Source organism: Coptis chinensis, chromosome 5, assembly GCF_015680905.1.
Source record: "Coptis chinensis isolate HL-2020 chromosome 5, ASM1568090v1, whole genome shotgun sequence".
Taxonomy (NCBI): domain Eukaryota; kingdom Viridiplantae; phylum Streptophyta; class Magnoliopsida; order Ranunculales; family Ranunculaceae; genus Coptis; species Coptis chinensis.
The window spans coordinates 57,922,071-57,944,178 of NC_141460.1; the positions used below are offsets into that span (position 1 = coordinate 57,922,071).

At 36.5% G+C, this 22,108-nt stretch overlaps 1 protein-coding gene across 1 annotated transcript; it reads right to left on the bottom strand.

The window, feature by feature from the left end:
• Positions 1-19,369: 19,369 nt before the first annotated feature.
• LOC147498110 (uncharacterized) lies at positions 19,370-20,725 on the bottom strand. The gene is made up of 2 exons (XM_086563129.1): positions 20,395-20,725; positions 19,370-20,022 (listed from the first exon to the last, which is right to left on the bottom strand). The coding sequence occupies exons 1-2, from the start codon at positions 20,723-20,725 to the stop codon at positions 19,388-19,390; spliced, it is 966 nt and encodes a 321-aa protein (XP_086419255.1). The 3' UTR covers positions 19,370-19,387.
• Between the last annotated feature and the right edge of the window lie 1,383 nt (positions 20,726-22,108).

A 22,108-nucleotide genomic window follows, 5' to 3' on the forward strand; every position in this document is an offset into this window, starting at 1 on the left:
ACTCCATACTTTTTCACTAGGGATGCAACCACTCTGTTGCAAAATGTGTTCCACCATCACTTAATGATGGCTTTAGGAATGCCAACCCGACAGAAAATATATTCTTTAATAAAAATACAATGGTCTTATGGTCATTGCTACGGCAAGCTAGGGCCTCGATCCATTTTGACACGTAGTCTACGACAAACTAGAATATAAATGAAACCGTGGAAACCGGGAAGGACCCATGAAATCAATGCCCCAAACATCAAAAATTTCTACTATTAAGATTGGATTTAATGGCATCATATTACGTTTAAGATTCTCCCAAGTTGTTGGCAAATCTATACACGCCTTGCAATGCACTTGGGCATCCTTAAAAAGGGTAGGCCAATAAAATCCATTATTGAAGAACTTTAGCGGCTGTTTTCATCCCACTAAAATGGCCACCACACTCTTTGTCATGGCAGAATGATAGAACTTCATTGTATTCCCACTGGGGAATACAACGACGAATAATCTGATCCGCACAATACTTAAAAAGATAGGGCTCATCCCAGTAGTATAACTTAACTTTGGCCAAGAACTTCTTACGTTCATTTCTTGACCAATTATAAGGCATAACATCGGCCGCTAAATAATTGACAATGTCGGCATACCATGGTGCTGAAAAAATGGCATACGATGCTCATCGAAAAAAAGAGTCCGGTATGGACTCGAATCATCGATCGTTGTTTGTGAGTCTAGATAAGTGGTCGGCAACTACGTTTTTTGGCGCCTCTTTTGTCCTTTATTTCTAATGTGAACTCTTGCGGAGAAGGATCCATCGGATTAATCTCGCTTAGCATCCTTCTTTGCAAGAAGGTACTTAAAGCGGTGCATGGTCCGTGTAAACTAAAGTTTTAGAACCAACCAAATAAGGACCAAACTTATCTAAAGCATAAATGACAGCTAAGAATTCTTTTTCGGTAGTTGAATAATTCCGTTGAGCATCGTTTAAGGTTTTGCTAGCATAATAAATAACGGTGGACTTATTATCTAGTTTTTGTCCCAAGACTGCACCAACTGCATAGTCACTAGCATCACACATGAGTTCGAAAGGTTTAGACCAATCGGAGGTTGTATAATGGGTGCAGTGGTTAGGGCAGCTTTTAAAGTTTCAAAATCCTACGTCTGATTAAAATTAAAATCAAAGATTGCATCTTTCAAAAGCAAATTAGTTAAATGCCTAGCTATTTTCGAAGTCTTTGATAAATCGCCTATAAAACTTGCATGGCCTAGAAATGCTCTAATATCACGGACAATCCGTGGTTTTAGGTAGAGTCGCTATCTTATCTAGTTTGGCCTTATCTACTTCGATGCCATCACTAGATACAATGTGACCTAGTACTATGCCCTTTTTCACCATGAAATGACACTTTTCCCGGTTTAAAACGAGGCTCTTTTCTTCACACCGTGTCAAAACCTTAGGCGGGTTAGACAAACGATCGTGAAGGAGTCTCCATAGATAGAAAAATCATCCATGAAAACTTCCATAAAGCTCTACCATGTCACTAAATATATGAAACATACAATCATTTGGAAGGTACCAGGAGCATTACAAAGGCCAAAAGGCATTCGTTTATAGGCATACGCTCTAAAGGGACATGTGAAGGTGGTCTTTTCTTGGTCATCAATATCAATGATAATCTGAAAATAGCCCGAGTAGCCATCCGAAAACAATAAAAAATGACCACCCGGCTAAGCTCGAGCATTTGATCTATAAAGGGTAAAGGGAAGTGATCCTTTCGTGTCATAGCATTTAACCGTCTGTAATCAATATAGATCCTCAATTTCATGGGACCTTGTGTGACAACATAGTCACCATTCTCGTTACGTACCATGGTAACTCCCGATTTCTTAGGAACTACATGAATGGGGCTGACCCATTCGCTATCAGAGATTGGGTATATGATACCCGCATCGAGTAATCGTAAGATTTCTTTCCTAACCACCTCTTTCATGGCGGGGTTCAAGCGACGCTGAGGTTCGCGCGAAGTCTTCGCGTTATCCTCCAAATGGATACGATGAGTGCAAACCTTTGGGTCAATTCCCTTAATGTCAGCTAGGGACCAACCAATCGCTGAACGATGTTCCCTAATCACCCGGATTAAACTTGTCTCTTCATTCTTAGATAACAGAGAAGATATAATTACCGATGATTACCATCCGATCAAGTTGTATATATTTTAATTCGGGGAAGGGGTTTAAGACCGGGGTGGAAGGAAAATCAATAGATGTTTCGTCGGGTCCTCATTTTGCATAATGAATACTTGCTTGGGTAGCAAGTCTTTCATACTCAATATGTGGAGCAACCCGGCGTGTCTACAATTGGTGTGGACTCAAGGATGGTGTTGACTTCCTCTAAGTAGGAGTCATTTACAAAATCTGACTTTCCAAAAGAAAGGAATTTGTACATATTGTTTTCGTGAAACGTGTTGTTAAAATAATCTTGAGCTAAGCTCTCGATCATGCTAACCTCCCCATCTATAGATCTAATCTAGTAACTGTTTGATCATTTTAAAAACATTTACCTCAACCGTGAGATGGCCAAAAGATAAGGACATCTTACCATCGCGCAATTAATAAGTCGTTGGCGGTTGCTAAAAGGGCGCCCTAAGATGATCGGTACGAGTCATTAGCGACTTCAGATCGAGGATAACAAAATCAGCGGGATAGTAGAACTCCCCGAACCTTCACAAGCACGTTTTCCACTACACCCTTAGGATACTTAATAGACACGTCCGCTAATTGCAACGTTATTTTTTGTAGGTTGCATTTCCCGTAGACCTATTTGTTTATACAAGTAACACGGGGAGTAAGTTAACACTTCGCCCCAGTCTAATAAAGCGGCCGTCCATGTGGGAATCTCCTAAGGTGCATTTTACTGATAGGGCGACCCGAGGTCCTTTGTACTTAACAATTCCATTATTTTCGGATAAAGTTGGGAATTGTTTAGTTAAAAAGGCGTCTTTAGGTATGTTGGTCTTACATCTAGTAGTGCACAACTCTTTAAGAAACTTAGCGTGATTAGGTAGCTTTTTAATAGCTTCGAGAAAAGGAAGGTTTATCGTTAGATTTTTGAAAACGCGTTCCTAATCTCCTCGGTTGGTATCCCCGGGTTAGCATGGCTAATTTTTGAGGGAATGGTGGTTTCGCTCTATATTTAGCGTATGGCTCGACTTGATGTGTAACCTTGGCTTTTGTTTCTTAGGTTGTGGTTTAACCGGTACCTCTACAGTGGTAGGTTCTTCAGTTTCTATGTCGGTATCTAGTTCGATATCCGGTGTAGGAGTATCGATCGCGGTAACTATATGCATAGTTACTTTGTTATCAACCATCTTTCCAGAGCGGAGAGTGGTGATGGCATTCAGGTCACCTACTATAGTCGTTTCCGTACTAGTATTACCGTTTACCTCATAGGCTGTGTTTGTTGTTTTAGGGTTTGGTATCGCTTGTCCTGGAAACACGCCTTTTGGTTGGGCTTTCTCTTGGACTAACTGTTGTATGCCCTGATTTATGGATTGTAATATCTGTTGGTTTGATTGAGTCATTGATTGGAAAAGTTGTTGTGTAACCTGTATAAAGGCGTCGATACGGTCCGGTTGTGTAGGTGGAGTAGTCACAGGTGGTGCGACTAGAACTATCTCACGTTGATTATTTATGGGTGGGTGTTGATAGTTACTATTGTTAACCTGAACGATACCTCTATTGGTATTATAATTATTATAATTATTCTGACCTTGTGCTACACCTTGTCGTGGTTGCGCTTTGGTTGTTATAATTATTATAATTTCCCCGACCTTGTCCCCGGCCCTTGCCTAGGTGGAGCTTGATTATAGTTGTTTGTTTGCCTAACATTTTGGTTATTAAACCCTGGAGTTGTAACTTGTTGATTGTTTCGCCAACTAAAGTTGGAATGTTGTCTCCATGGGGCATTAGGAATAGTATAGTTATTAATGGAGCAAACATTATTTTGCTCTAATTGTTGTTGTTCATAGGCGAGAGGACAATAGGAGTCAGGGTGCTCAGGACTCAAACAGAAATTACATGGGTTGGAGTTGACATTCATGACGGGAATAGGTTTTTGTTGAATAGAAATAGCCTCTACCTTTTTAGTTAGAGATTCGATTAAATTTTTAAGTTCTGGATCGGGTTTCATCTCAAACATACCGGCGGCCTTAACTGTTGAAGACGAACTAGCGTGGCGGGGATATCATCACTCCCCCCGGTGTTATTAAGGTTTAGTTTGTTCTTCTAAAATTTGTAAGCCTCCTCGAGGCTCCTTTACTTAGGAAACTACCCCCATTCATTATGTCAAGGACTTCTTTATGGTGATGTTGAAGTCCTTTGAAAAAGGCAATTAACTAACGGTCTTTTGCTAGGTTATGGTGTGGACACTCTATTAGCGGATCGGTGAAACAATTCCAAGCCTCAAAAATGATTCATGAGGGTTCCGTGGAAGAAAAATGAATCTTGGAAAGCATTTCATCCGTCTTTAGGGGTGGGTAAAAATATTCCATAAATAGTTGAACAAGTTTAGCCCACGAGTCCACGAGTTAGGCACTTGGGCGCTTAACCAAGACGCATTTGCCTTTATCGGCTAAGGTGAAGGGAAATACCCTCGGTTTAATTTGTTCCGCACCAACCGTAGGGATGATGGAATGTTGTAAGGACTTGTTCAATCCTACACATGTGTTGGTAAGGTTTTTCATGGCCTAAACCATGGAAAACGGGTAACAAATTAAATATGTTTGGGGATTCAAAATCCCCAAATCGGTCTCCGCTAGAACGATGCAAGATTTAGGGCTATCGCCAAAGCTTTGTAGAAGTCGGAGAGAGGAGTCTCTTTTCTTCACCCATTATGTCGTATGGTTGGTGGGATAGTAGTTAGAGGTGTTGTGATTGGTATACTTTCGATATGTTTGTTTGTTGACGGTTAATTACATTCGGTGTTTTTCTCCCACCGCACCTTAATCTCATGCAAGTCTAAGTCTAAACACGAAAACAATCCAAACAATCTTGATATATTAGTATGAACCTCTAACCGGAGATCGCGAGGTATGGAAGAAAGGAATACCTGATAAGCGTCCTTGCTTCGCTTATGAATAGCGCCTTGTTTACGCGTGTTCGATGTAAATAACAAGTTAGAACACCGAAAAAAACTTAAAAATCGGGTTCAAAAACAAACCTCAGAGAAATCCGCAAAATTTTGCATTTTGCATAGTAGGCGCCGTCGCTCCTCCTTGTCCAGTAAGTGAGCGCAGGTCGCGCTTGGTATGAGGGCGGGTCGCGCTCGAAGTCCAGTAAGTGAGGGCGGGTCGCGCTCGAAGTCCAGACTATAGGGCGCAGGCGCGCTCCTTATAGGCGCGATCGCGCTCTGTGTAATTCTGTCCCGGAATTTTTCAACGCTGAAACGAATAACCACAGTATGAATCTAATAAGGGTGGGTGGGTTTAATGGGACTTAAAAATGACTAATTCTACTATGAAAACAATACTAAAGTGCAACTAAGATGGCAGCGGCGCCATTTGTTAAATGTAGAATGAATAGTTTACCTACGAAATGAACGATAAAACTCAAAACGTAAGTAAACTAAAACTATTTACGTGTCTATTTTATCAAAATTTCTACTCTCTTTCTATTGAACAGATAATGGAGTAAGAGGTTCGTTCCACTCCTAGTGCTCTAGCATGGAATTGTTTTCTAATCTAATTAATCAGTCTTAAGTCAATGAGAGCTTTACGAAGGTGATATACTACGATACTTACTGAATTTGATTACTTGAATTTAACTACGAATGCTATGGAAATATGATTGTGCTTGAATCTAGATAAAGGATTAGAGGGGAATTGAATCCACCTCAAATCCAACTTAATAGCCTAACATAGATTCTTGTATCTCGATTCTTACGTTCTACGGCAAGAAAATTCGAAGTTCAAATCCCTAGTGTTCATGGCATTTCTACCGAAAGTACTAACTAGCATGTGAGGTCGCCCACCCATTCTCATGGCGAATCACGACCTTCTAGATTGGAATAGATTCTACAATGTTTCTACACTATACCACTAAGTTTTCATCAAGGCTTCATCAACCCTCTAATGGAGGTTTTAGCCTTGAGTCATCAAACCATCATTTCCCATTTCATTATAACTACACATCATATTAAAATTCTAACTTAACTAAATTAACTAACAATGGTTCAATCTATTTAAACTACGGAATGATAATCAACAAGAATTAAAATCAGATCTATAAATTGAAATAACACAATTCGAAATTGAGAAAACAACTATTTTATTTATCTAATCAATCAAGAACAATGATTCAAAGACTTAATCTAAAACAAGAATTGAAAATTGAACTAAAGCTTAATTTAATTAATGAAAACAGATATAGAATTATCTATATTATTTTAGGTCTAACTAGCTACCATTAACAAAGAGCTAAACTTTTGTTTTTATACATTCAGATCCAAAAATCGTGCATGGGCTTGGAGCCATGTTTTGGGCCAGAGAATCAGGCCCAAAACCCAATTCTTTCAGTCCAAAAAGGCCTCTTCAGCTGCAGTTGGCTTCCACAGATTTTTCGTCCACTTCTGCTCCTCTGATTGGGTCAAGGCTTGGACCATTGGAAAGCTCTTTCCGAGCCGGTCGTTTTAACATAAAGTAGGCCCCATTCCGAGGTCTGAGTCCAAATATACGCCTTCTAAGTTCTCACGACTTTGAGTCTTTGTTTCACGCCCCGTTGACTTTGACTTTTCAGCTTTGACCGGGCTTTAGAAAGGCTTTGTCTTCTTGAATCTTGGCCTTTAATCATAGAACTCCTTAGCAACCAACCATTGCTCCTTTATCTCGCTAAAGTGGCACATTTCTGCACATAATGGACTTTGCAACCTGAAATGCATAAAAACACGTGATCAGTGCTAACTCTTAATTATTACTCACATAATTGGTCTAAAAGTATGTCTGTTACAGGGTTAAAACTACAGTTTTGGGCTCTTATCAGCACTCATTGCTTGTTGAGGTTGATTATTCATTGGAGGGTTTGAAGTAAATGAATCAAATTTCTTGTTTAAGTTTTTGATTCCTGTGGTTAAAGTAGCAATGACACCTTCAAGTTTCTCATTAAGTTCATTTTTAACCTCATACTATACATACCTGATTTACTAAAACTCATCCCCCCATCTACCCATGCCATGTCCTCATGGTTACTACCATTGGCCCAATCCTTAGAACTCTCATAAAAGTTTTGCAAAAAAGTGTAGGCTTCATCAGGAGTAAGACTAGTAAATCTTCCTCTATTCATTGATTCAATTAACTGACGGTTCATAGGTAAAAGACTTTTTATAAAGTAATGTACTACATTAAGTATGTCAAAACCATGATGTGGACAACGGACAAGTAAATCATTAAATCTATCATATATTGTATGAAACTCTTCATTAGGTTTTTCTTTGAAGGTTGAAATAGCCAATTGCATGGCTTCAGTTTTACGTAAAGGGTAATATTGTTTCATAAACTTTTGTGATAGTTGCTCCCAAGTAGTTATAGAATTAGAGGGTAGGGATCTATACCAACGTAGTGTGGCATCCTCAAAAGTTAAGGGGAACAACCTTAATCTAGTTTCTTCAGGGGAAAGATGAGGTGCTTTAAAAGTACTTAATATGTTCAAGAACTTACTCAGATGATTATACGGTTCTTCATTTGTTTTGCCATAATATCTTGGCAACATATTAAGAATGGTGGGCTTAATCTCATAGTTATTGTTATTGTCGGCATCACTATGCAGTTCGGTGGTTGAACCGCGATAGGTTGAAACAAGGTGCTAAGAGTTCTTTGATCAGCCATGGCGGCTAATGGTACTCTCTCTGGTGTATCTTCTAAGTCTACTAGTGGTGTGTGTTTCAGATTCAGAATCAGATCTTGAGTTTGATGGTGTGATCTTTTTCAAAACCAGAATTGGAAGATTGTTACAAGAATTAGCTCTTCTGATTAAACGTTTACAAGGTGAATCACGAAACCAAGTTTTCATGCACTAGATAATAAAGCTATATAAAATAATCTAATATGTACTTAATTAACTAAATTATATTATCAAACTATATGATGCTAACTATTAATGCTAATTATGAAACCGCTAACAGGGGATTTACGGTGGAAGAGAAGTACTTACTGTTACAGCAACCAAAACAAGTCCAAAACTTTTGAAATTTTTACAGCAGCTCCCTGATACGTCCAGGATGTAGTTTGTAAAATTTCAGAGCAATCGGAGCTTGCTAAGTCCATCTTCTATACTGTTTAATCCTGCAGAGTCTAGTGAAGAAGTTTTCTGCACACACTGTAAACAATTGATTGAATAAATAAGTAAAAGAGCACTAAAAATCACGAAAGTTTTACTAGAGTCTCCTGACGTGTTAGGGATGATCTTGTAAAAAGTTTGGATTATTTGGAGTTTTACAGATCCTTCTTCTCGACTGTTCTTACAGAGACCTTGGTCCTGAAAAGCTGCAGAAACACACTAAAACAAGCAACTAGTTAAGTGGTCAAAACAGGTCAAACAATACTCAAATTTTTACTGGAAGCTCCTGACGAATCGAGGTTTCTCCTGTAAAAAATTTAGAATTTTTGATAATGTGCAAATAATTCTGCTCGACTATTTTTACAGATGCTTGCGTCCTGAAAACTGAAAATGGGGTATTCCAAAGACGATGTTACTTACCCAGGTAAGACAAGTAATAAAAATTCGAAAAAGTTTCAATAAAATACCGATACTGTACAGATCAACTCTGTAAAATTTCAGAATTTTTTGAAATTTATAAATACGTTTTATGTACTGTTCTTTTCTGTTAAACAAACACTAAACTTTATGAAAATACTTTCTACTATGCAAATCTAATTGAATTATGCTAAATTAATCTAATTATGCTAAATATGCAATTTATACTATATGAATTCCTAAATTAAAGTAATCAAAATTAAATATTCTATCACCTAATCAATTTAGAGCGGGCAACGACGCCATTGAAAAGGCACGCAAACACGTAATTATTTGTGTCGTTGTTTGTGTTACGTATCTTTTGCAAATCTCACTTAGCCTATTAAATATTGATTAGTATATTGGCTAGCAATGTATCAATCCTACTATAAATAATTAAGTGATGATGATAGAAATTCCTAATCTAAGTTACTCTAATGGATGCAAGTAAAAGATGTGGCTAAGTAATGATGAATATATAGTTGATTTGATTTGAGATGTAAACTATGCATAAACTAAAATAAATTAAATATATGAATATGAATCAAGAGAGAGAATATCTTGGGAGAGATGAATCCACCAAAATCATAAAATTAGTCTAATAGATCTACCTATCATGGTTAATATAAATCATCAATAGAAACTTACCATACCTACAAACCTTATGCTCATAACCATGATGATAATATGTGACTTTCAACGTGCTTTCTATCTTTCCATCAAATACTTTTTCAATCTCCAATGATATCTTCTATCTAACCAAATTGTGCTTTAAGTGACATTCAATATACAACTCTAGGTGCTATGGAAAATCCACATGTGGCATTAACCATACAACTAATTGAGGTACCATAAAGAATCCAATCATCACACTATAACACTAAAAACTAGAAGAAAAGAATCTAGGGTTTGTGGTATTTGGCTTTACACAATTATGAATTACCCTAAGACCTCCTAACCTCCACAGGAGCATTAGATCAATGGATGAATAAGAAGAAACTTAATGAGGGATTTAAACTAAAACATGATAGAAGAAGAACTAAATTAAAACATACGAAAAAGGCTTTATCTCCCCTCCCAAGAGAAGGGAGATTAGCTCCTCATACTATGCTATGAACGCAATATGAAAAGGAATAATCTTTATAGATATTAATGGTGAAAAGGTCTGAACTTTCTTCTCTTTTAATTGTATATCTAAGATGCAAACACTAAATTTCCTAGATGATGTAAATTGAGGTTTTTGTGCCTTATATATTCGCTTACATGCTCGTCTGGATAGAGATCCGAATCCTATGTTTATTTGGAGTCAAACTCTCTATAATCTTTCTAGAAGCAATCCTGGAAAAGTTAAATTTGGTTTGACCAAAGTTGGATGTGGCCCATTTTGCGCAACAGGCTATTTCCTAAGCTGTAACTTCTGACAGCTTTTAGTTTCCTAATTCTTATAAAACTCTGAATTCTTTTCCATGTTGATCTCCTCTTCCTATGAATTCAAAATTAAGACTTTGATATCAGATTTAAGACTCTTCTAACTCAATTATTATCCTCTTTTAGAGTCCTATTAGGCTTGACACTTATGGAGACAAATATGACATTTTTGCCCTAGGTATTTAGCTGTAATTTCCATTGACTCCTTTTTGACTTGTTTGACTTCTTTTCCCTCCATATTTCACATTTAGGTTCTTTGACCTGCAAAAACTCAAATTGCATCATATTAGAATATTTAAATATAAAATAGAGACTAACATACACATAATTGGGGATAGAAATCATTACTTTTGAGCACTTATCAGTTGAACAACCAATGCAAGAACAATTCTTATTGTTTGAGGTTTGACAACTGGACTAAAAGTATTAGTAAAATCTATACCAGGTTATTGATGATATCCTTTGGCTACAAGTCTGGCTTTTAACTTGTCAAGAGCTCCATTAGAAAGTTATTTTAGTCAAAAAACCCATTTAGCACCAATGAGATTATACTATGGAGAAAAAGGTACTAAGGACCATATACCAGTTTGTTGAAGAGCATTAAACTCTTCAGCCATAGCTTTTCTCCACTGAGGATCTTTTAAAGTTTGAGTATGTGATGTAGGGATAGATGGTAGTGAAAATGTAGTTATGATAAAAGCATTTAAGGGATACTTTGTGGTTAGAAGAAATGATTTGGGTTTTGCAATACCATTTTTGGCTCTTGTAGTCATGTTGTGATTGTTAGAATGTGAAAATGGTGATTGTGGTGATGGTGGAGATTGAACTTGAGGGAAAGTAGTTGATGGAGGTGAATCAGATGAAAGTAGAGGTTGAACATGTGGAAAAGTAAAGACTGAAAAATTGGAATTAGCAATAGATGCTTTAAAAGGAAAGTGATGCTCATTGAATACTACATGTCTGGATATGTAGATTCTACCAGTAAGAGGATCTAGACATTTATAACCAAGATGTTTAGAACTATACCCTATAAAAATGCATTCTATACTTCTTGGTTGGAATTTATTTGACGTATAGGGACGAATCCATGGATAACATGCCGAGCCATAAGTTCTAAGAAACTCATAATTCGAAACTCTGTTAAAAAGGATTTCCCAAGGAGAAATATAGTTGAGACCTTTGGCAGGGAGTCTATTAATGAGATAGACACAAGATTGAAGGACGTCCACCAAGTAGATTATAGGAACACCACTTTTAGCAAAAAGAGTTCTGGCAAGATCAATGAAGTGCCTGTGTTTGCGTTCAGCAACACCATTTTGTTCAGGTGTGTGTGTGCACATGAAAATTGATGAGTGATGCCACACTGTGTGAGGTAATTTTCAAGTTTGTTACTTGTAAATTCACCCATTTTATCAGTTTGAAATGTTTGAATTTTGGAGCTAAGAAGATTTTCAGTAGTGTTTTTGAAATTTATGAAGATAGTGCTAAAATTTGACTTATGATAGAGGGGGAAAATCCAACAATACTTAGAGTAATCATCAATAAAACTTGCATAATAAGCAAAACCATCAATATAGAGAAGAGGTGCTGGACCCCAAAGATCACAATGAATAAGTTGCAAAGGTTTACAAGACTTAGAAGGAGATAGCATAAAAGGTAATTTTGTGCTCTTTCCAAATTGACAAGTACTGCAAAACTCATTTGTAATAGATCCTTGTATAGGGAGATTATTCTAAGATAATACTTTGTTTAAGACCAAATGAGAAGGATGTCCAAGTCTGGAATGCCATGTTGCAGATGAAGTCTTTGCTCCAACATAAGCAGAAAGGTGAGATAACTGAGAGTGAGTGGGAGATGAAATGATGTTTTTCTGATGAGTCATGAGTTGGAGAGGATATAAGCCATGCCTATGTGGTCCTTGGAAAAGCATCTTCCCTGATGCTTTGTCCTTCACAATAAAATAATTTGCATCAAAGGTTATATAACAGTTATTGTCAGAGGTGAATTTATGAATTGACAATAAGTTTTGAAAGATGGAAGGTACATGCAGAATGTCCTTAAGTTGAAAATTAGAACAGGAATGTGTAGGTTGAACAGACGAATGTCCATTACCAATAGTGACTTTATCATTGCCTTGATAATCAGTATGGAGAGAAAGATTTGACAGGTCTGATGTAATGTGATTGGTGGCTCCTGTGTTAGCTAACCAGTTGGTTGCTTGTTGATGCTGATGATAATCTTCATGAGATGGTTTAGCATAATGATTGGTGTATGATGAATAAGCTCCATCTGGACTAAAATCTTCATTATAATTAGAAGAATATGCATTGTAGGCAGCTTGTTCAGCAGCCATTGCAGAGAGTTTCTGAGGAGGAATTCTTCCAACAAAGGCATGATTCATTCGGTTATGACAATCAATAGCCAAATGTCCAACTTTATTGCATATTTGACACATAGGTCTGTTGCCATAGCTATTGTTTCAAGAATTTCCATTATTTGAACCACCACCATTACTAGAGCTGCTACCATAAGATTGATAACTGCTATTACCATAGTTTCCATTATACTGAAAGTTTCCATTGTTATATCCTCTTCCTCTTCCTCTGTTAGGATTGTAATTTACTCTGCCTCGATTTGTACTGTAATTTCCAGTATTTCCTCTCCCTTGATAATTTCCTCTGCCTTGAAAGTTACCATGATATTGAGCAGCAAAAGCTTGAGAAGTAGAATCTGTATTTAAGAGATTGTTATGCCGTTGTTCAACAGAAATTTCTTCACTGAGTAACAAATTATGTAGTTCATCCAAACTGAGATCTATTAATTTCATCCTTGCAGAGGTTGTAAATGCAGCATAAGAGTCAGGCAATCCTCTTAAAATGTGAAAGATTGAATCACTGTCATTAACAGGTGCACCCGCAGCAGCTAAAGAATCACACACTTGTTTGATATTTTGGAGATAATCGGACATTGAAAGAGAGCTTTTTCTTCAATGATTGAAGTATTTCTTTTAATTGAATTGTATTTGAAATAGAAATATGAGCAAATCTCTTCTCCAGTGTAAGCCATAGAGATCGTGCATTTTCCAGACCAACAACATAAGGTAGCATAGATTCGGAAAGAGTAGCATTGATCCATATCATTAAGGTTTGATAAGTTTTCACCCATTGTGAGAAAACGAGGATTGATATTCATAGTGATTTCACCATTCTTATCACGAAGAAATTTATCAGGACAAGGAATGCTGCCATCAATATATCCATCGATTTCGAAAGCTTTAAGAACATGAATAAAGAGAGATTTCCACATCAAGTAGTTGTCTTTGGATAGTTTGATAGGAACAAAGTTTGAAATATTAACAATAAGAGAAGAAATGGATTCTTTTGAAGTCATTATTGTGGTTTTGGTTGAGATTTGAGTATTAAATTGATACTAAAACTTGAACAAGATGATTATGAAGGAGAACAAGAATCAAGATTGATGATAACGATGATTGAATCAAGATTGCTGATAATTGAAAAAGTAAACAAGTGAAGAAAACTTGATGAATCTTATTGATTTGAGCTTAAAACTCGAGGTTTAAAGGCAAAATCAAGAAAGAAACCGCATGGTTGTAAAGCTCTGATACCATAAAGATAATGAGATACTGACTCAAAATAATATTGATTGAATGAATTACATTTAATGAGTTACAAAATATTTATGCTAATCATCATGTAATGACAGCTGTCCAATATTCTAACAAACCTATAACAGAAACATAATACTCTAACAAACCTATAACAGACATAGGTATATACACTAAGGTACACACTAATGTATTTTCATTACATTACTACTAGTGATGATCTATTAACTTTAACCTGTTCCATCTCTTTAGATGTGAAAGACAGTCTGACACTTCCTTAACTTCTGGTGTAGGATGTATGAAGGTGAACCATGCGCTTTTGTATCTTGCCAAAATGCATTTATAACTTCTCTACATCTATCATCCTTCAACCAGATTGCTTCAAAATGAAACGACGGTCTAGACAGAAATTCTTGAGTAGTACACATCTTCATGATAAGAACCTTATGATCTAACTATAGCGAGAATTTATGAAACAACTGGGCCATCGGAAATTGAAGACGCCACTCAGTATTTATCAAACCTTTATCTAACCTTTCATGAGTTCTGTTTCTGCCTTGCTGACCATTACACCAGGTAAAAATTGATCAATTCCATCCCATATCAAATAATTCACACTGATTCATCATGGTTATGACTTATAAATGGCTGAACTTGGGCATAAGAAAATGGAAAACGGCCTCGTTTTTCATCTTTGTTTAACACCTCATTAAAATCACCAATACATAACCATGAAGTTATTGCTAGCGGTTTAAAATGAGGAAGAGTTGTCCATTGCATCATCCGAATTTGATCATCAACACTATCATATACACCAGAAAAAAAAAACCAAGAGGACAAGGAGTTCTAATCTGAAATTTTTGCATGGATAATCCAACTGTCCTTACATAAAATATCAACTACACATTCATCTGTCCACAATAACCAAAGTCCCCCATATCTACCTCGAGCAGGAACCACACAATAGTTATCAAAATTTAGTTTTCTGACCTGTTTTTCGGATTTGTTTATATCAGCTATAGTTTCACTGATGAACAACACAGATGGCTTTTCAGTGCTGATTAATCTTTGAAGCTCTTCAATTGTGGATGATTTATCCACTCCTCTACAATTCCAAGCAATCAAATTCATATCTAAATACTCACTAACCAGGTACCAATCATTAGCATAAGAAACAGAAGATAAGCATGAACTATCACAAACACGTACTGCATAGACATGCCCATTGTACAAAATATCAGGATATGGGTATTTATCGATATTCAATTTCTGGATATGTATCGTGGATATATCTCCTCTTTGGGGATATTTGATATTGTTTCACATGCAAATATCATGGATATATCTAAAATATCGACAAATATCATGGATATTGTGAATATTTTTTAATATATCATGATATATTATTTATATTTATTTGAAATATAATGGTAAATATTAAATAAAATTGTTATATACACAAAATATCTCAAAATATCTCAAAATATCACAAAATATTGAAAATATCATTGAAATATCGTCAATATTATATTTCTAAACATATCGTGATATTTATATATATTTCTCTGAAATCTAGATAGATATCTCCAAATATTACGATATTTTGTACTATGGACATACCTAATTTCTAAAACCAGAACTATTCCAAAGGGAGGCGTTTGTTACTGGCAAACCAAGTTGGCAAATGGTACTTTCCCACTTAAACAGAGTGATTTTCCCGTGTTTGGCTGCGAAATTGAGTAATGGTAAACAGAATCTTGACAATCTTTTTGGCAGTGAGAAAATAGGGGTTCTTTGAAAATTTGCCAACCCTATTTCCCAAACTATTGGCCTCTTCTCTCACTCTCACTCTCACTCTCTCATAGCCACCATCAATCTATCGCACTCATCTCCTTCTCTTGCTCGCATCTCGACAAGTAATCTCTCTCTCATCTCTCACTTCACTCAATTTCTAACTCAAATAACTCAAACAACAATCTCTTTAATCAATTCAATCCGTTTTGAATCGACCAACAGTTTAAAATTTGACACGTTTTTGGTGGTAAATTTAATATTCTCGCATCTCTCTCTCATTTTCTCACTGTGTTTTTTTCTCTCTTTCTCAGATTTGGATTCGTTCACACGGTAATCTCTCTCTAGTTCTCGCCAACTCGCTGCCATCAGGTATGATTTTGGGTTTGATTTCTTTTTTGGGGCTTTGATTTCGTTCTCACTGTAATTGGTATTATTTGGTTTGGTTTGGTTTTGATTTTGATTTTGATTTTACTGAAAATAGTGTATGTTGAACATGGCTTGTAGATTTTGCTGAACTATTTCGTTGATGGATATGGTAATATGTTTGATTGGACATGGTATGATATGATATGAACTATTTCGTTGACAATGATATTGAAAAAGTTTAGTTTGTTGTTTGCAAGCTTCTTTTTTTGAGTTTGTCAATCTTGTATTGGATGATTTACTAATTGCACTAAGCATCATAAAGCTATTTCATGTTAGATAGAATACAAGGAAGCAAACCCCATAAAAAAATTGGTCGAACCATACTTAAACATTCTCATCTGTGATATGGAAAGGCCCTGCTGAATTCACGTCACATATGAGTACATGTATGAATGAATTTGATGCAACGGCCATAGGCACATGAACCATTATGTGAGAAAATTTTCCAAACTCGTTTAGGCGTTGAATGAGGGTTTCTTTTTTTTTCTCATCTTCAAGTAAGAATTTTAATCAATTTAGTGAATGCAGTTTTTAAAATATGATAGATAGATACATTTCTTCGCTATTTTTGTTCCAACACGTTATTTGGGAGTTGAATTAGTATGGATCTTTCGTTATTTTTTTGTTTCAAACTAGGTATGGTAGTGCTATGAACCCTTTGAGTGGTGTTGTGAATCAAACTACGTGGTGGTAGTGTGGTGTATGTGAGAGTGTGTGTGCAGGTGGTGGTGGTAGTGTGATGAGTGTGTGTGTTGGTGGTGGTGGTAGTGTGATGAGTGTGGTGAGTGTGTGCAGGTGGTGGTAGTGTGTGTGTGTGACATTGGTGTTGTGAGTGTGTGTGACATTGGTGTTGTGAGTGTGGTGAGTGTGTGCGAGTGTGGTGTGTGCTGGGTGGTGTGGTGCTGTTGCTGCTAGGTGGAGTGTGTGCTACATGAATTTTACCAAATAGTAAAAGATTAGAAGAAAAAGTAAGTAATTAATGTTGGGGCTCACCTTGGGTCATTTGTAATTCTGGCTATGTCTTCAAGTTGGCTGATTCACAACTTTTTATCTTTTTTATATAATTATTTTGATGATGATGAGTGGTGTAACTATAACTTTGTTGAGATTTCTGAGAATCTATTTGTAGCGACAAAAGGATCTCACAAAGAGTTAAAAAGTGGATATATATGGAATTTATATTAATTCAGACCAAAGCACATCATGCTCTCCTTCCTTATTCATCTGCTTCTTAATTGGTTATATCTCTTTGTTTTGTCTGCATTCTAATCTTCTTCACTGGGACTAGCAATTGACCGGTGCTTTGGGTGGTAATCGCGACTGACTGCTTGCCGCTTCTTTTTGTCATACCGCTGTTATTCTTTGCTAGGTGATCTTCTTCTTCTTTGGGTGGAGTGTGTGCTAGGTACTTCTGCTGCCGCTTCGGGTGTTGTGTGTTGCTATTATCTATTTGCTTTGGGTGGAGTGTGTGTTGGGTGTTCTTTCTTTGCTTTACAGCCGCGTCTTTGTTGTTGTTGTTGCTGGTGGGTGGAGTGTGTATTGGATTGTTCTATTTGTCCTCACAATGAACGTTTCTTAATTTTGAGGATGAACATTGATAGTAGGTCTAGAAAGGTTAGTATAAGCATGTTTAAGTAAAATTACCACCTAACGGGTCTTTAGCTCAAATGGTAGAGCACTTGGGAGATTGCATTTTCATGTATCCCAAGGTGGTGGTGGTTCAAATCCACTAAGATCATTCATTGTTTTTTTTTATTATGTAACAATGGTGTTAATGGATAAAACTATATGGTTGAATATGAGTACTATTTTGCACAATAGTATATAAAAATTATTTAGTATTATGTATGTTGTCATTGGTAGATTGTTGAGAAGTTCATCGAGAGTGATGTTGTTTATAATTATTTTTTGATTTTTGTTATATTTCATTGAGTTTGAAAACAAAAAAAAAACAAAAAACAAAATCTAAAAAGTTGAAATATTATTTGCTGTGGGAAAAAACCACGCAAACAAACATCAACAAAACTGGCAAGTTTTATATTTTCCCACTGTAAATTTTTGCAAACAAACACTGGCAAACTGAAATTTTTCCCACCACAAATTTTCCTAGCAAATCTCTAGTGGAAAAACACTGGTAAATCTCTAGTGGAAAACTCTACCAATCAATTAATTTCTGAGCTCCGAATAGTCCGAAAACACAAACACTGAGAAACCCAATTTGAATGGTAACATAGACTAATGAGAACACAGCACTAATGAGAAACAGTACCTGTATCTATGATGGAGCTTTATTGGAAGTGGTAATTACCTGATTTCTTAATCTTCCCACACGTACTCCCAATGAAAACACCTATTGAAACTTCAGTTACTCTGACTGTTATGAACTTAGGAGATTAGTGAGCAACTTATTAGATTAACAACAACAAGCTAGTATTCTTTCAGTCTCACTGAGACGTTATGAGTGTCAATACCTTGGTGGACTTGTTCATACATCTTGCTGAATTCTAATACTTGTACGCTTATTTGTAAGTTAGAAGCACACGATCAGATGTTTAATGTGCATGCTACTGATGAACACGACATACAATTCCACCCAATTGGAGCATCGTGTCATACTGTACACTTGTTCAGTGAAAAAAGAGTGCAACATCTCATGTTGGACTTATTGCTCAGGTTGGGCGGAATTGTGAAAGTTGCAATATAAGAAAGAGATTTTGATGCCGGTAAAACCTTTGGGTGATGATACCAGATGTCTGGGGCTCGAATCCCGCCAGCATCAAAGAGTTATTGATCTCATTTAAAACAGGCTTACCAAAAAAAAAAAAAAGCCTCTCAGTGGCAAAATACAATCGTTATTAGACATCTCGTTGCATGTCCATGCAGCAGAGCATCTGATCTCTAGAAACGAGACATACTCCATGACTCTCCCTCCAATTTGTGCAACATATACAATTGGGCTTTAAAGTTATTATAAGCTATGTTGTATGGAAACGGACGGACGACCGCAGACATGGCGACTCGGCTGTAACTAAAAAAAATAGGACGCGGACGCAAACTGGACGCGGGAATTAAATAATATATGTAATTTTATTTTATTTTAATAATTGAACATTATAATTTATAAACTAATTTATATGTATCATAAAATTCATGATTACTCAAAAATCAAAATAAACATCCACAAAGTTAAACAAATTTTAATATAGTATTTAATCAAACTTCTCGTAAGTCTTAACTCTTAAGTCTTAACAAAACAAGAACCAAAATAAAACCCACAAAGCCACAAGAAACATAGTAATTAGTAAAGAAAGAGCCCTAGGATTCCACAAGACAACATGATCAATTTTCTTCTCCATCTTCCGCTTCTTCTCCAATTCGATTGAGCTCATCCTCAATACTAGTTGTCTCGTTTGTAAAAATCATTGCCTCCATTTCCGGTTCATCAAGTGAAAGGTCGGCTATTTCAAGTATGCCAACACCCTCCAAGCTATCAAATGTATCTCCCCCAATGTCCCACATGGTAGTCACCCCTTCTTTGCATTCCTTGGATTTTCTTGATAAGAGGCGAAGATTAGAATGAACAAATGCCAAGTCTTCACCTCTTTCTGGTGTTATCTTGTTCCTCTTCAAAGAGTTTATGAAAGAGTAAGTACTCCAATTCCTCTCACAACATGAAGAGGAACATGGTTGTCCAACTAGCTTTAAAGCTAAGCTTTGGAGCAAGGGCGTAGTAGCGCCATAACTAACCCACCACACATTCGGTTCCATATATCCTCTATTCTCAATAGATTCGCTATTTCCAAACTCCTTCAAAGCCGCAGAAAAATAAGCAAACTCCGTATTCACTCTTCTCCGCTCATCTTCATTAGGGAAGTATCTTGTAAAACACTTTAATCTCTCGGCAGAAATCCCGTCGTCTATGTTGCATGGACACGGACGCGGACGTGGACGCAGACACGGCGACTTGGCTGTAACTAAAAAAAATAGGAGGCGGACGCAAACTGGACGTGGGAATTAAATAATATATGTAATTTTATTTTATTTTAATAATTGAACATCACAATTTATAAACTAATTTATATGTATCATAAAATTCATGATTACTCAAAAGTCAAAATAAACATCCACAAAGTTAAACAAACATATTAATATAGTATTTAATCAAACTTCTCGTAAGTCTTAACTCTTAAGTCTTAACAAAACAAGAACCAAAATAAAACCCACAAGGCCACAAGAAACATAGTAATTAGTCAAGAAAGAGCCCTAGGATTCCACAAGACAACATGATCAATTTTCTTCTCCATTTTCCGCTTCTTCTCCAATTCGATTGAGCTCATCCTCAATACTAGTTGTCTCGTTTGTAAAAAGCATTACCTCCATTTCCGGTTTATCAAGTGAAAGGTTGGCTATTTCAAGTATGCCAACACCCTCCAAGCTATCAAATGTATCTCCCCCAATGTCCCACATGGTAGTCACCCCTTCTTTGTATTCCTTGGATTTTCTTGATAAGAGGCGAAGATTAGAATGAACAAATACCAAGTCTTCGCCTCTTTGTGGTGTTATCTTGTTCCTCTTCAAAGAGTTTATGAAAGAGTAAGTACTCCAATCCCTCTCACAACATGAAGAGGAACATGGTTGTCCAACTAACTTTAAAGCTAAGCTTTGGAGCAAGGGCATAGTAGCGCCATAACTAACCCACCACACATTCGGTTCCATATATCCTCTATTCTCAATAGATTCGCTATTTCCAAACTCCTTCAAAGCCGCAGAAAAATAAGCAAACTCCGTATTCACTCTTCACTAACAACACTGACACCCTTATCATTCCAAGTAGATTTAATGGGCTCTAACAACCTCTCAATATTTGCTCTCTCCCTTTGCAGAAGTGTAGTTCTCAATGCATTGTACCTAGGAGGAATATAACTCGAAAGATTTTTACTTTGAGCAGTCGCCATAGAGAACGCAAGATAATAGTAAGGATTCTTTGCAAGATTAAATGGTAAACCACCTGAGTAGAACATCCTCGCAATAACACTAGTTAATTCATCTCGAGCTTTCATATTATAGGCTTTCTCAATAGGTGATTCACATGTTCCCCTCTTTCATTTTGATAGAGAAGCCTCAAAAGGCTCAAATACACCCATAGAACTTGCAATCGAGGCTGAAGAGGAAGAACTTCGAGTTCTACTAATAGATGGTGGTAACGGAACTTGCTTGGGTAATAAATTCCTTAGCTTTAGCTCATACTCTTCAATGCTCTTTTTCATCTCAGCCAAGTGCTCAGCAGTGACTTTGGCACATGATCTACTCCCACTATCAACAACTTTCATTAGATGACTCTTCACTCTTGGATACGACCCGACAATTACTACCGAACAAAAATTGCATTGGAAACGGACATTGCCTCCTCCTGGAATTTTTTCCAAAACAGTAACATACTTCCAAAGAGGAGGTTTTTCTTGTGTACTCATTTCAGTGGAATGGAAACAACTGCCCTTGCTAGACTTGCGAAGTTGCGAGATTTTGGTGTTGTGTTCTGCGGACAGATAGAGAGACAAACTAGGATTAAACCCCAAGTCAAAAACATTAATCACAGCAACCACTATACATCTATTCTAATTTCGGTGATAGTTTCTTCAATAATCTAACAGTTCTAAATTCCCAACCATTAAAAATATAGATAATTACGTCAAAAAACGCAAAGTCTATGAACTTGCAATGGATGTTGCCAGAAACACGAACTGGGAAACAGTTAATCTTCACTAACAAAAATGTTTCTTTACTTGTGTAGTTGTGTTGCAAGTTAAAACCCAAAATTAAAAGAAAAAGGAAAGAACGTACCTGAATGAACAAGGTGGTTGAAAGGCTTTAGAGAAGAATCCTTAAACCCTCTTCTTCTTCTTCAACTTCTGTTTGAAAGGTGGTTGATTTAGCTGTTCAAGTGGATGGCGCATAATGGATTTTATTCTTTAATGTTTTTAGTTCGTCAGTTCGATGATTCAAATAAATTACACCATTTCCAAATCTCAAAATCACGCATTCACGCTATTTCCAGTTCGA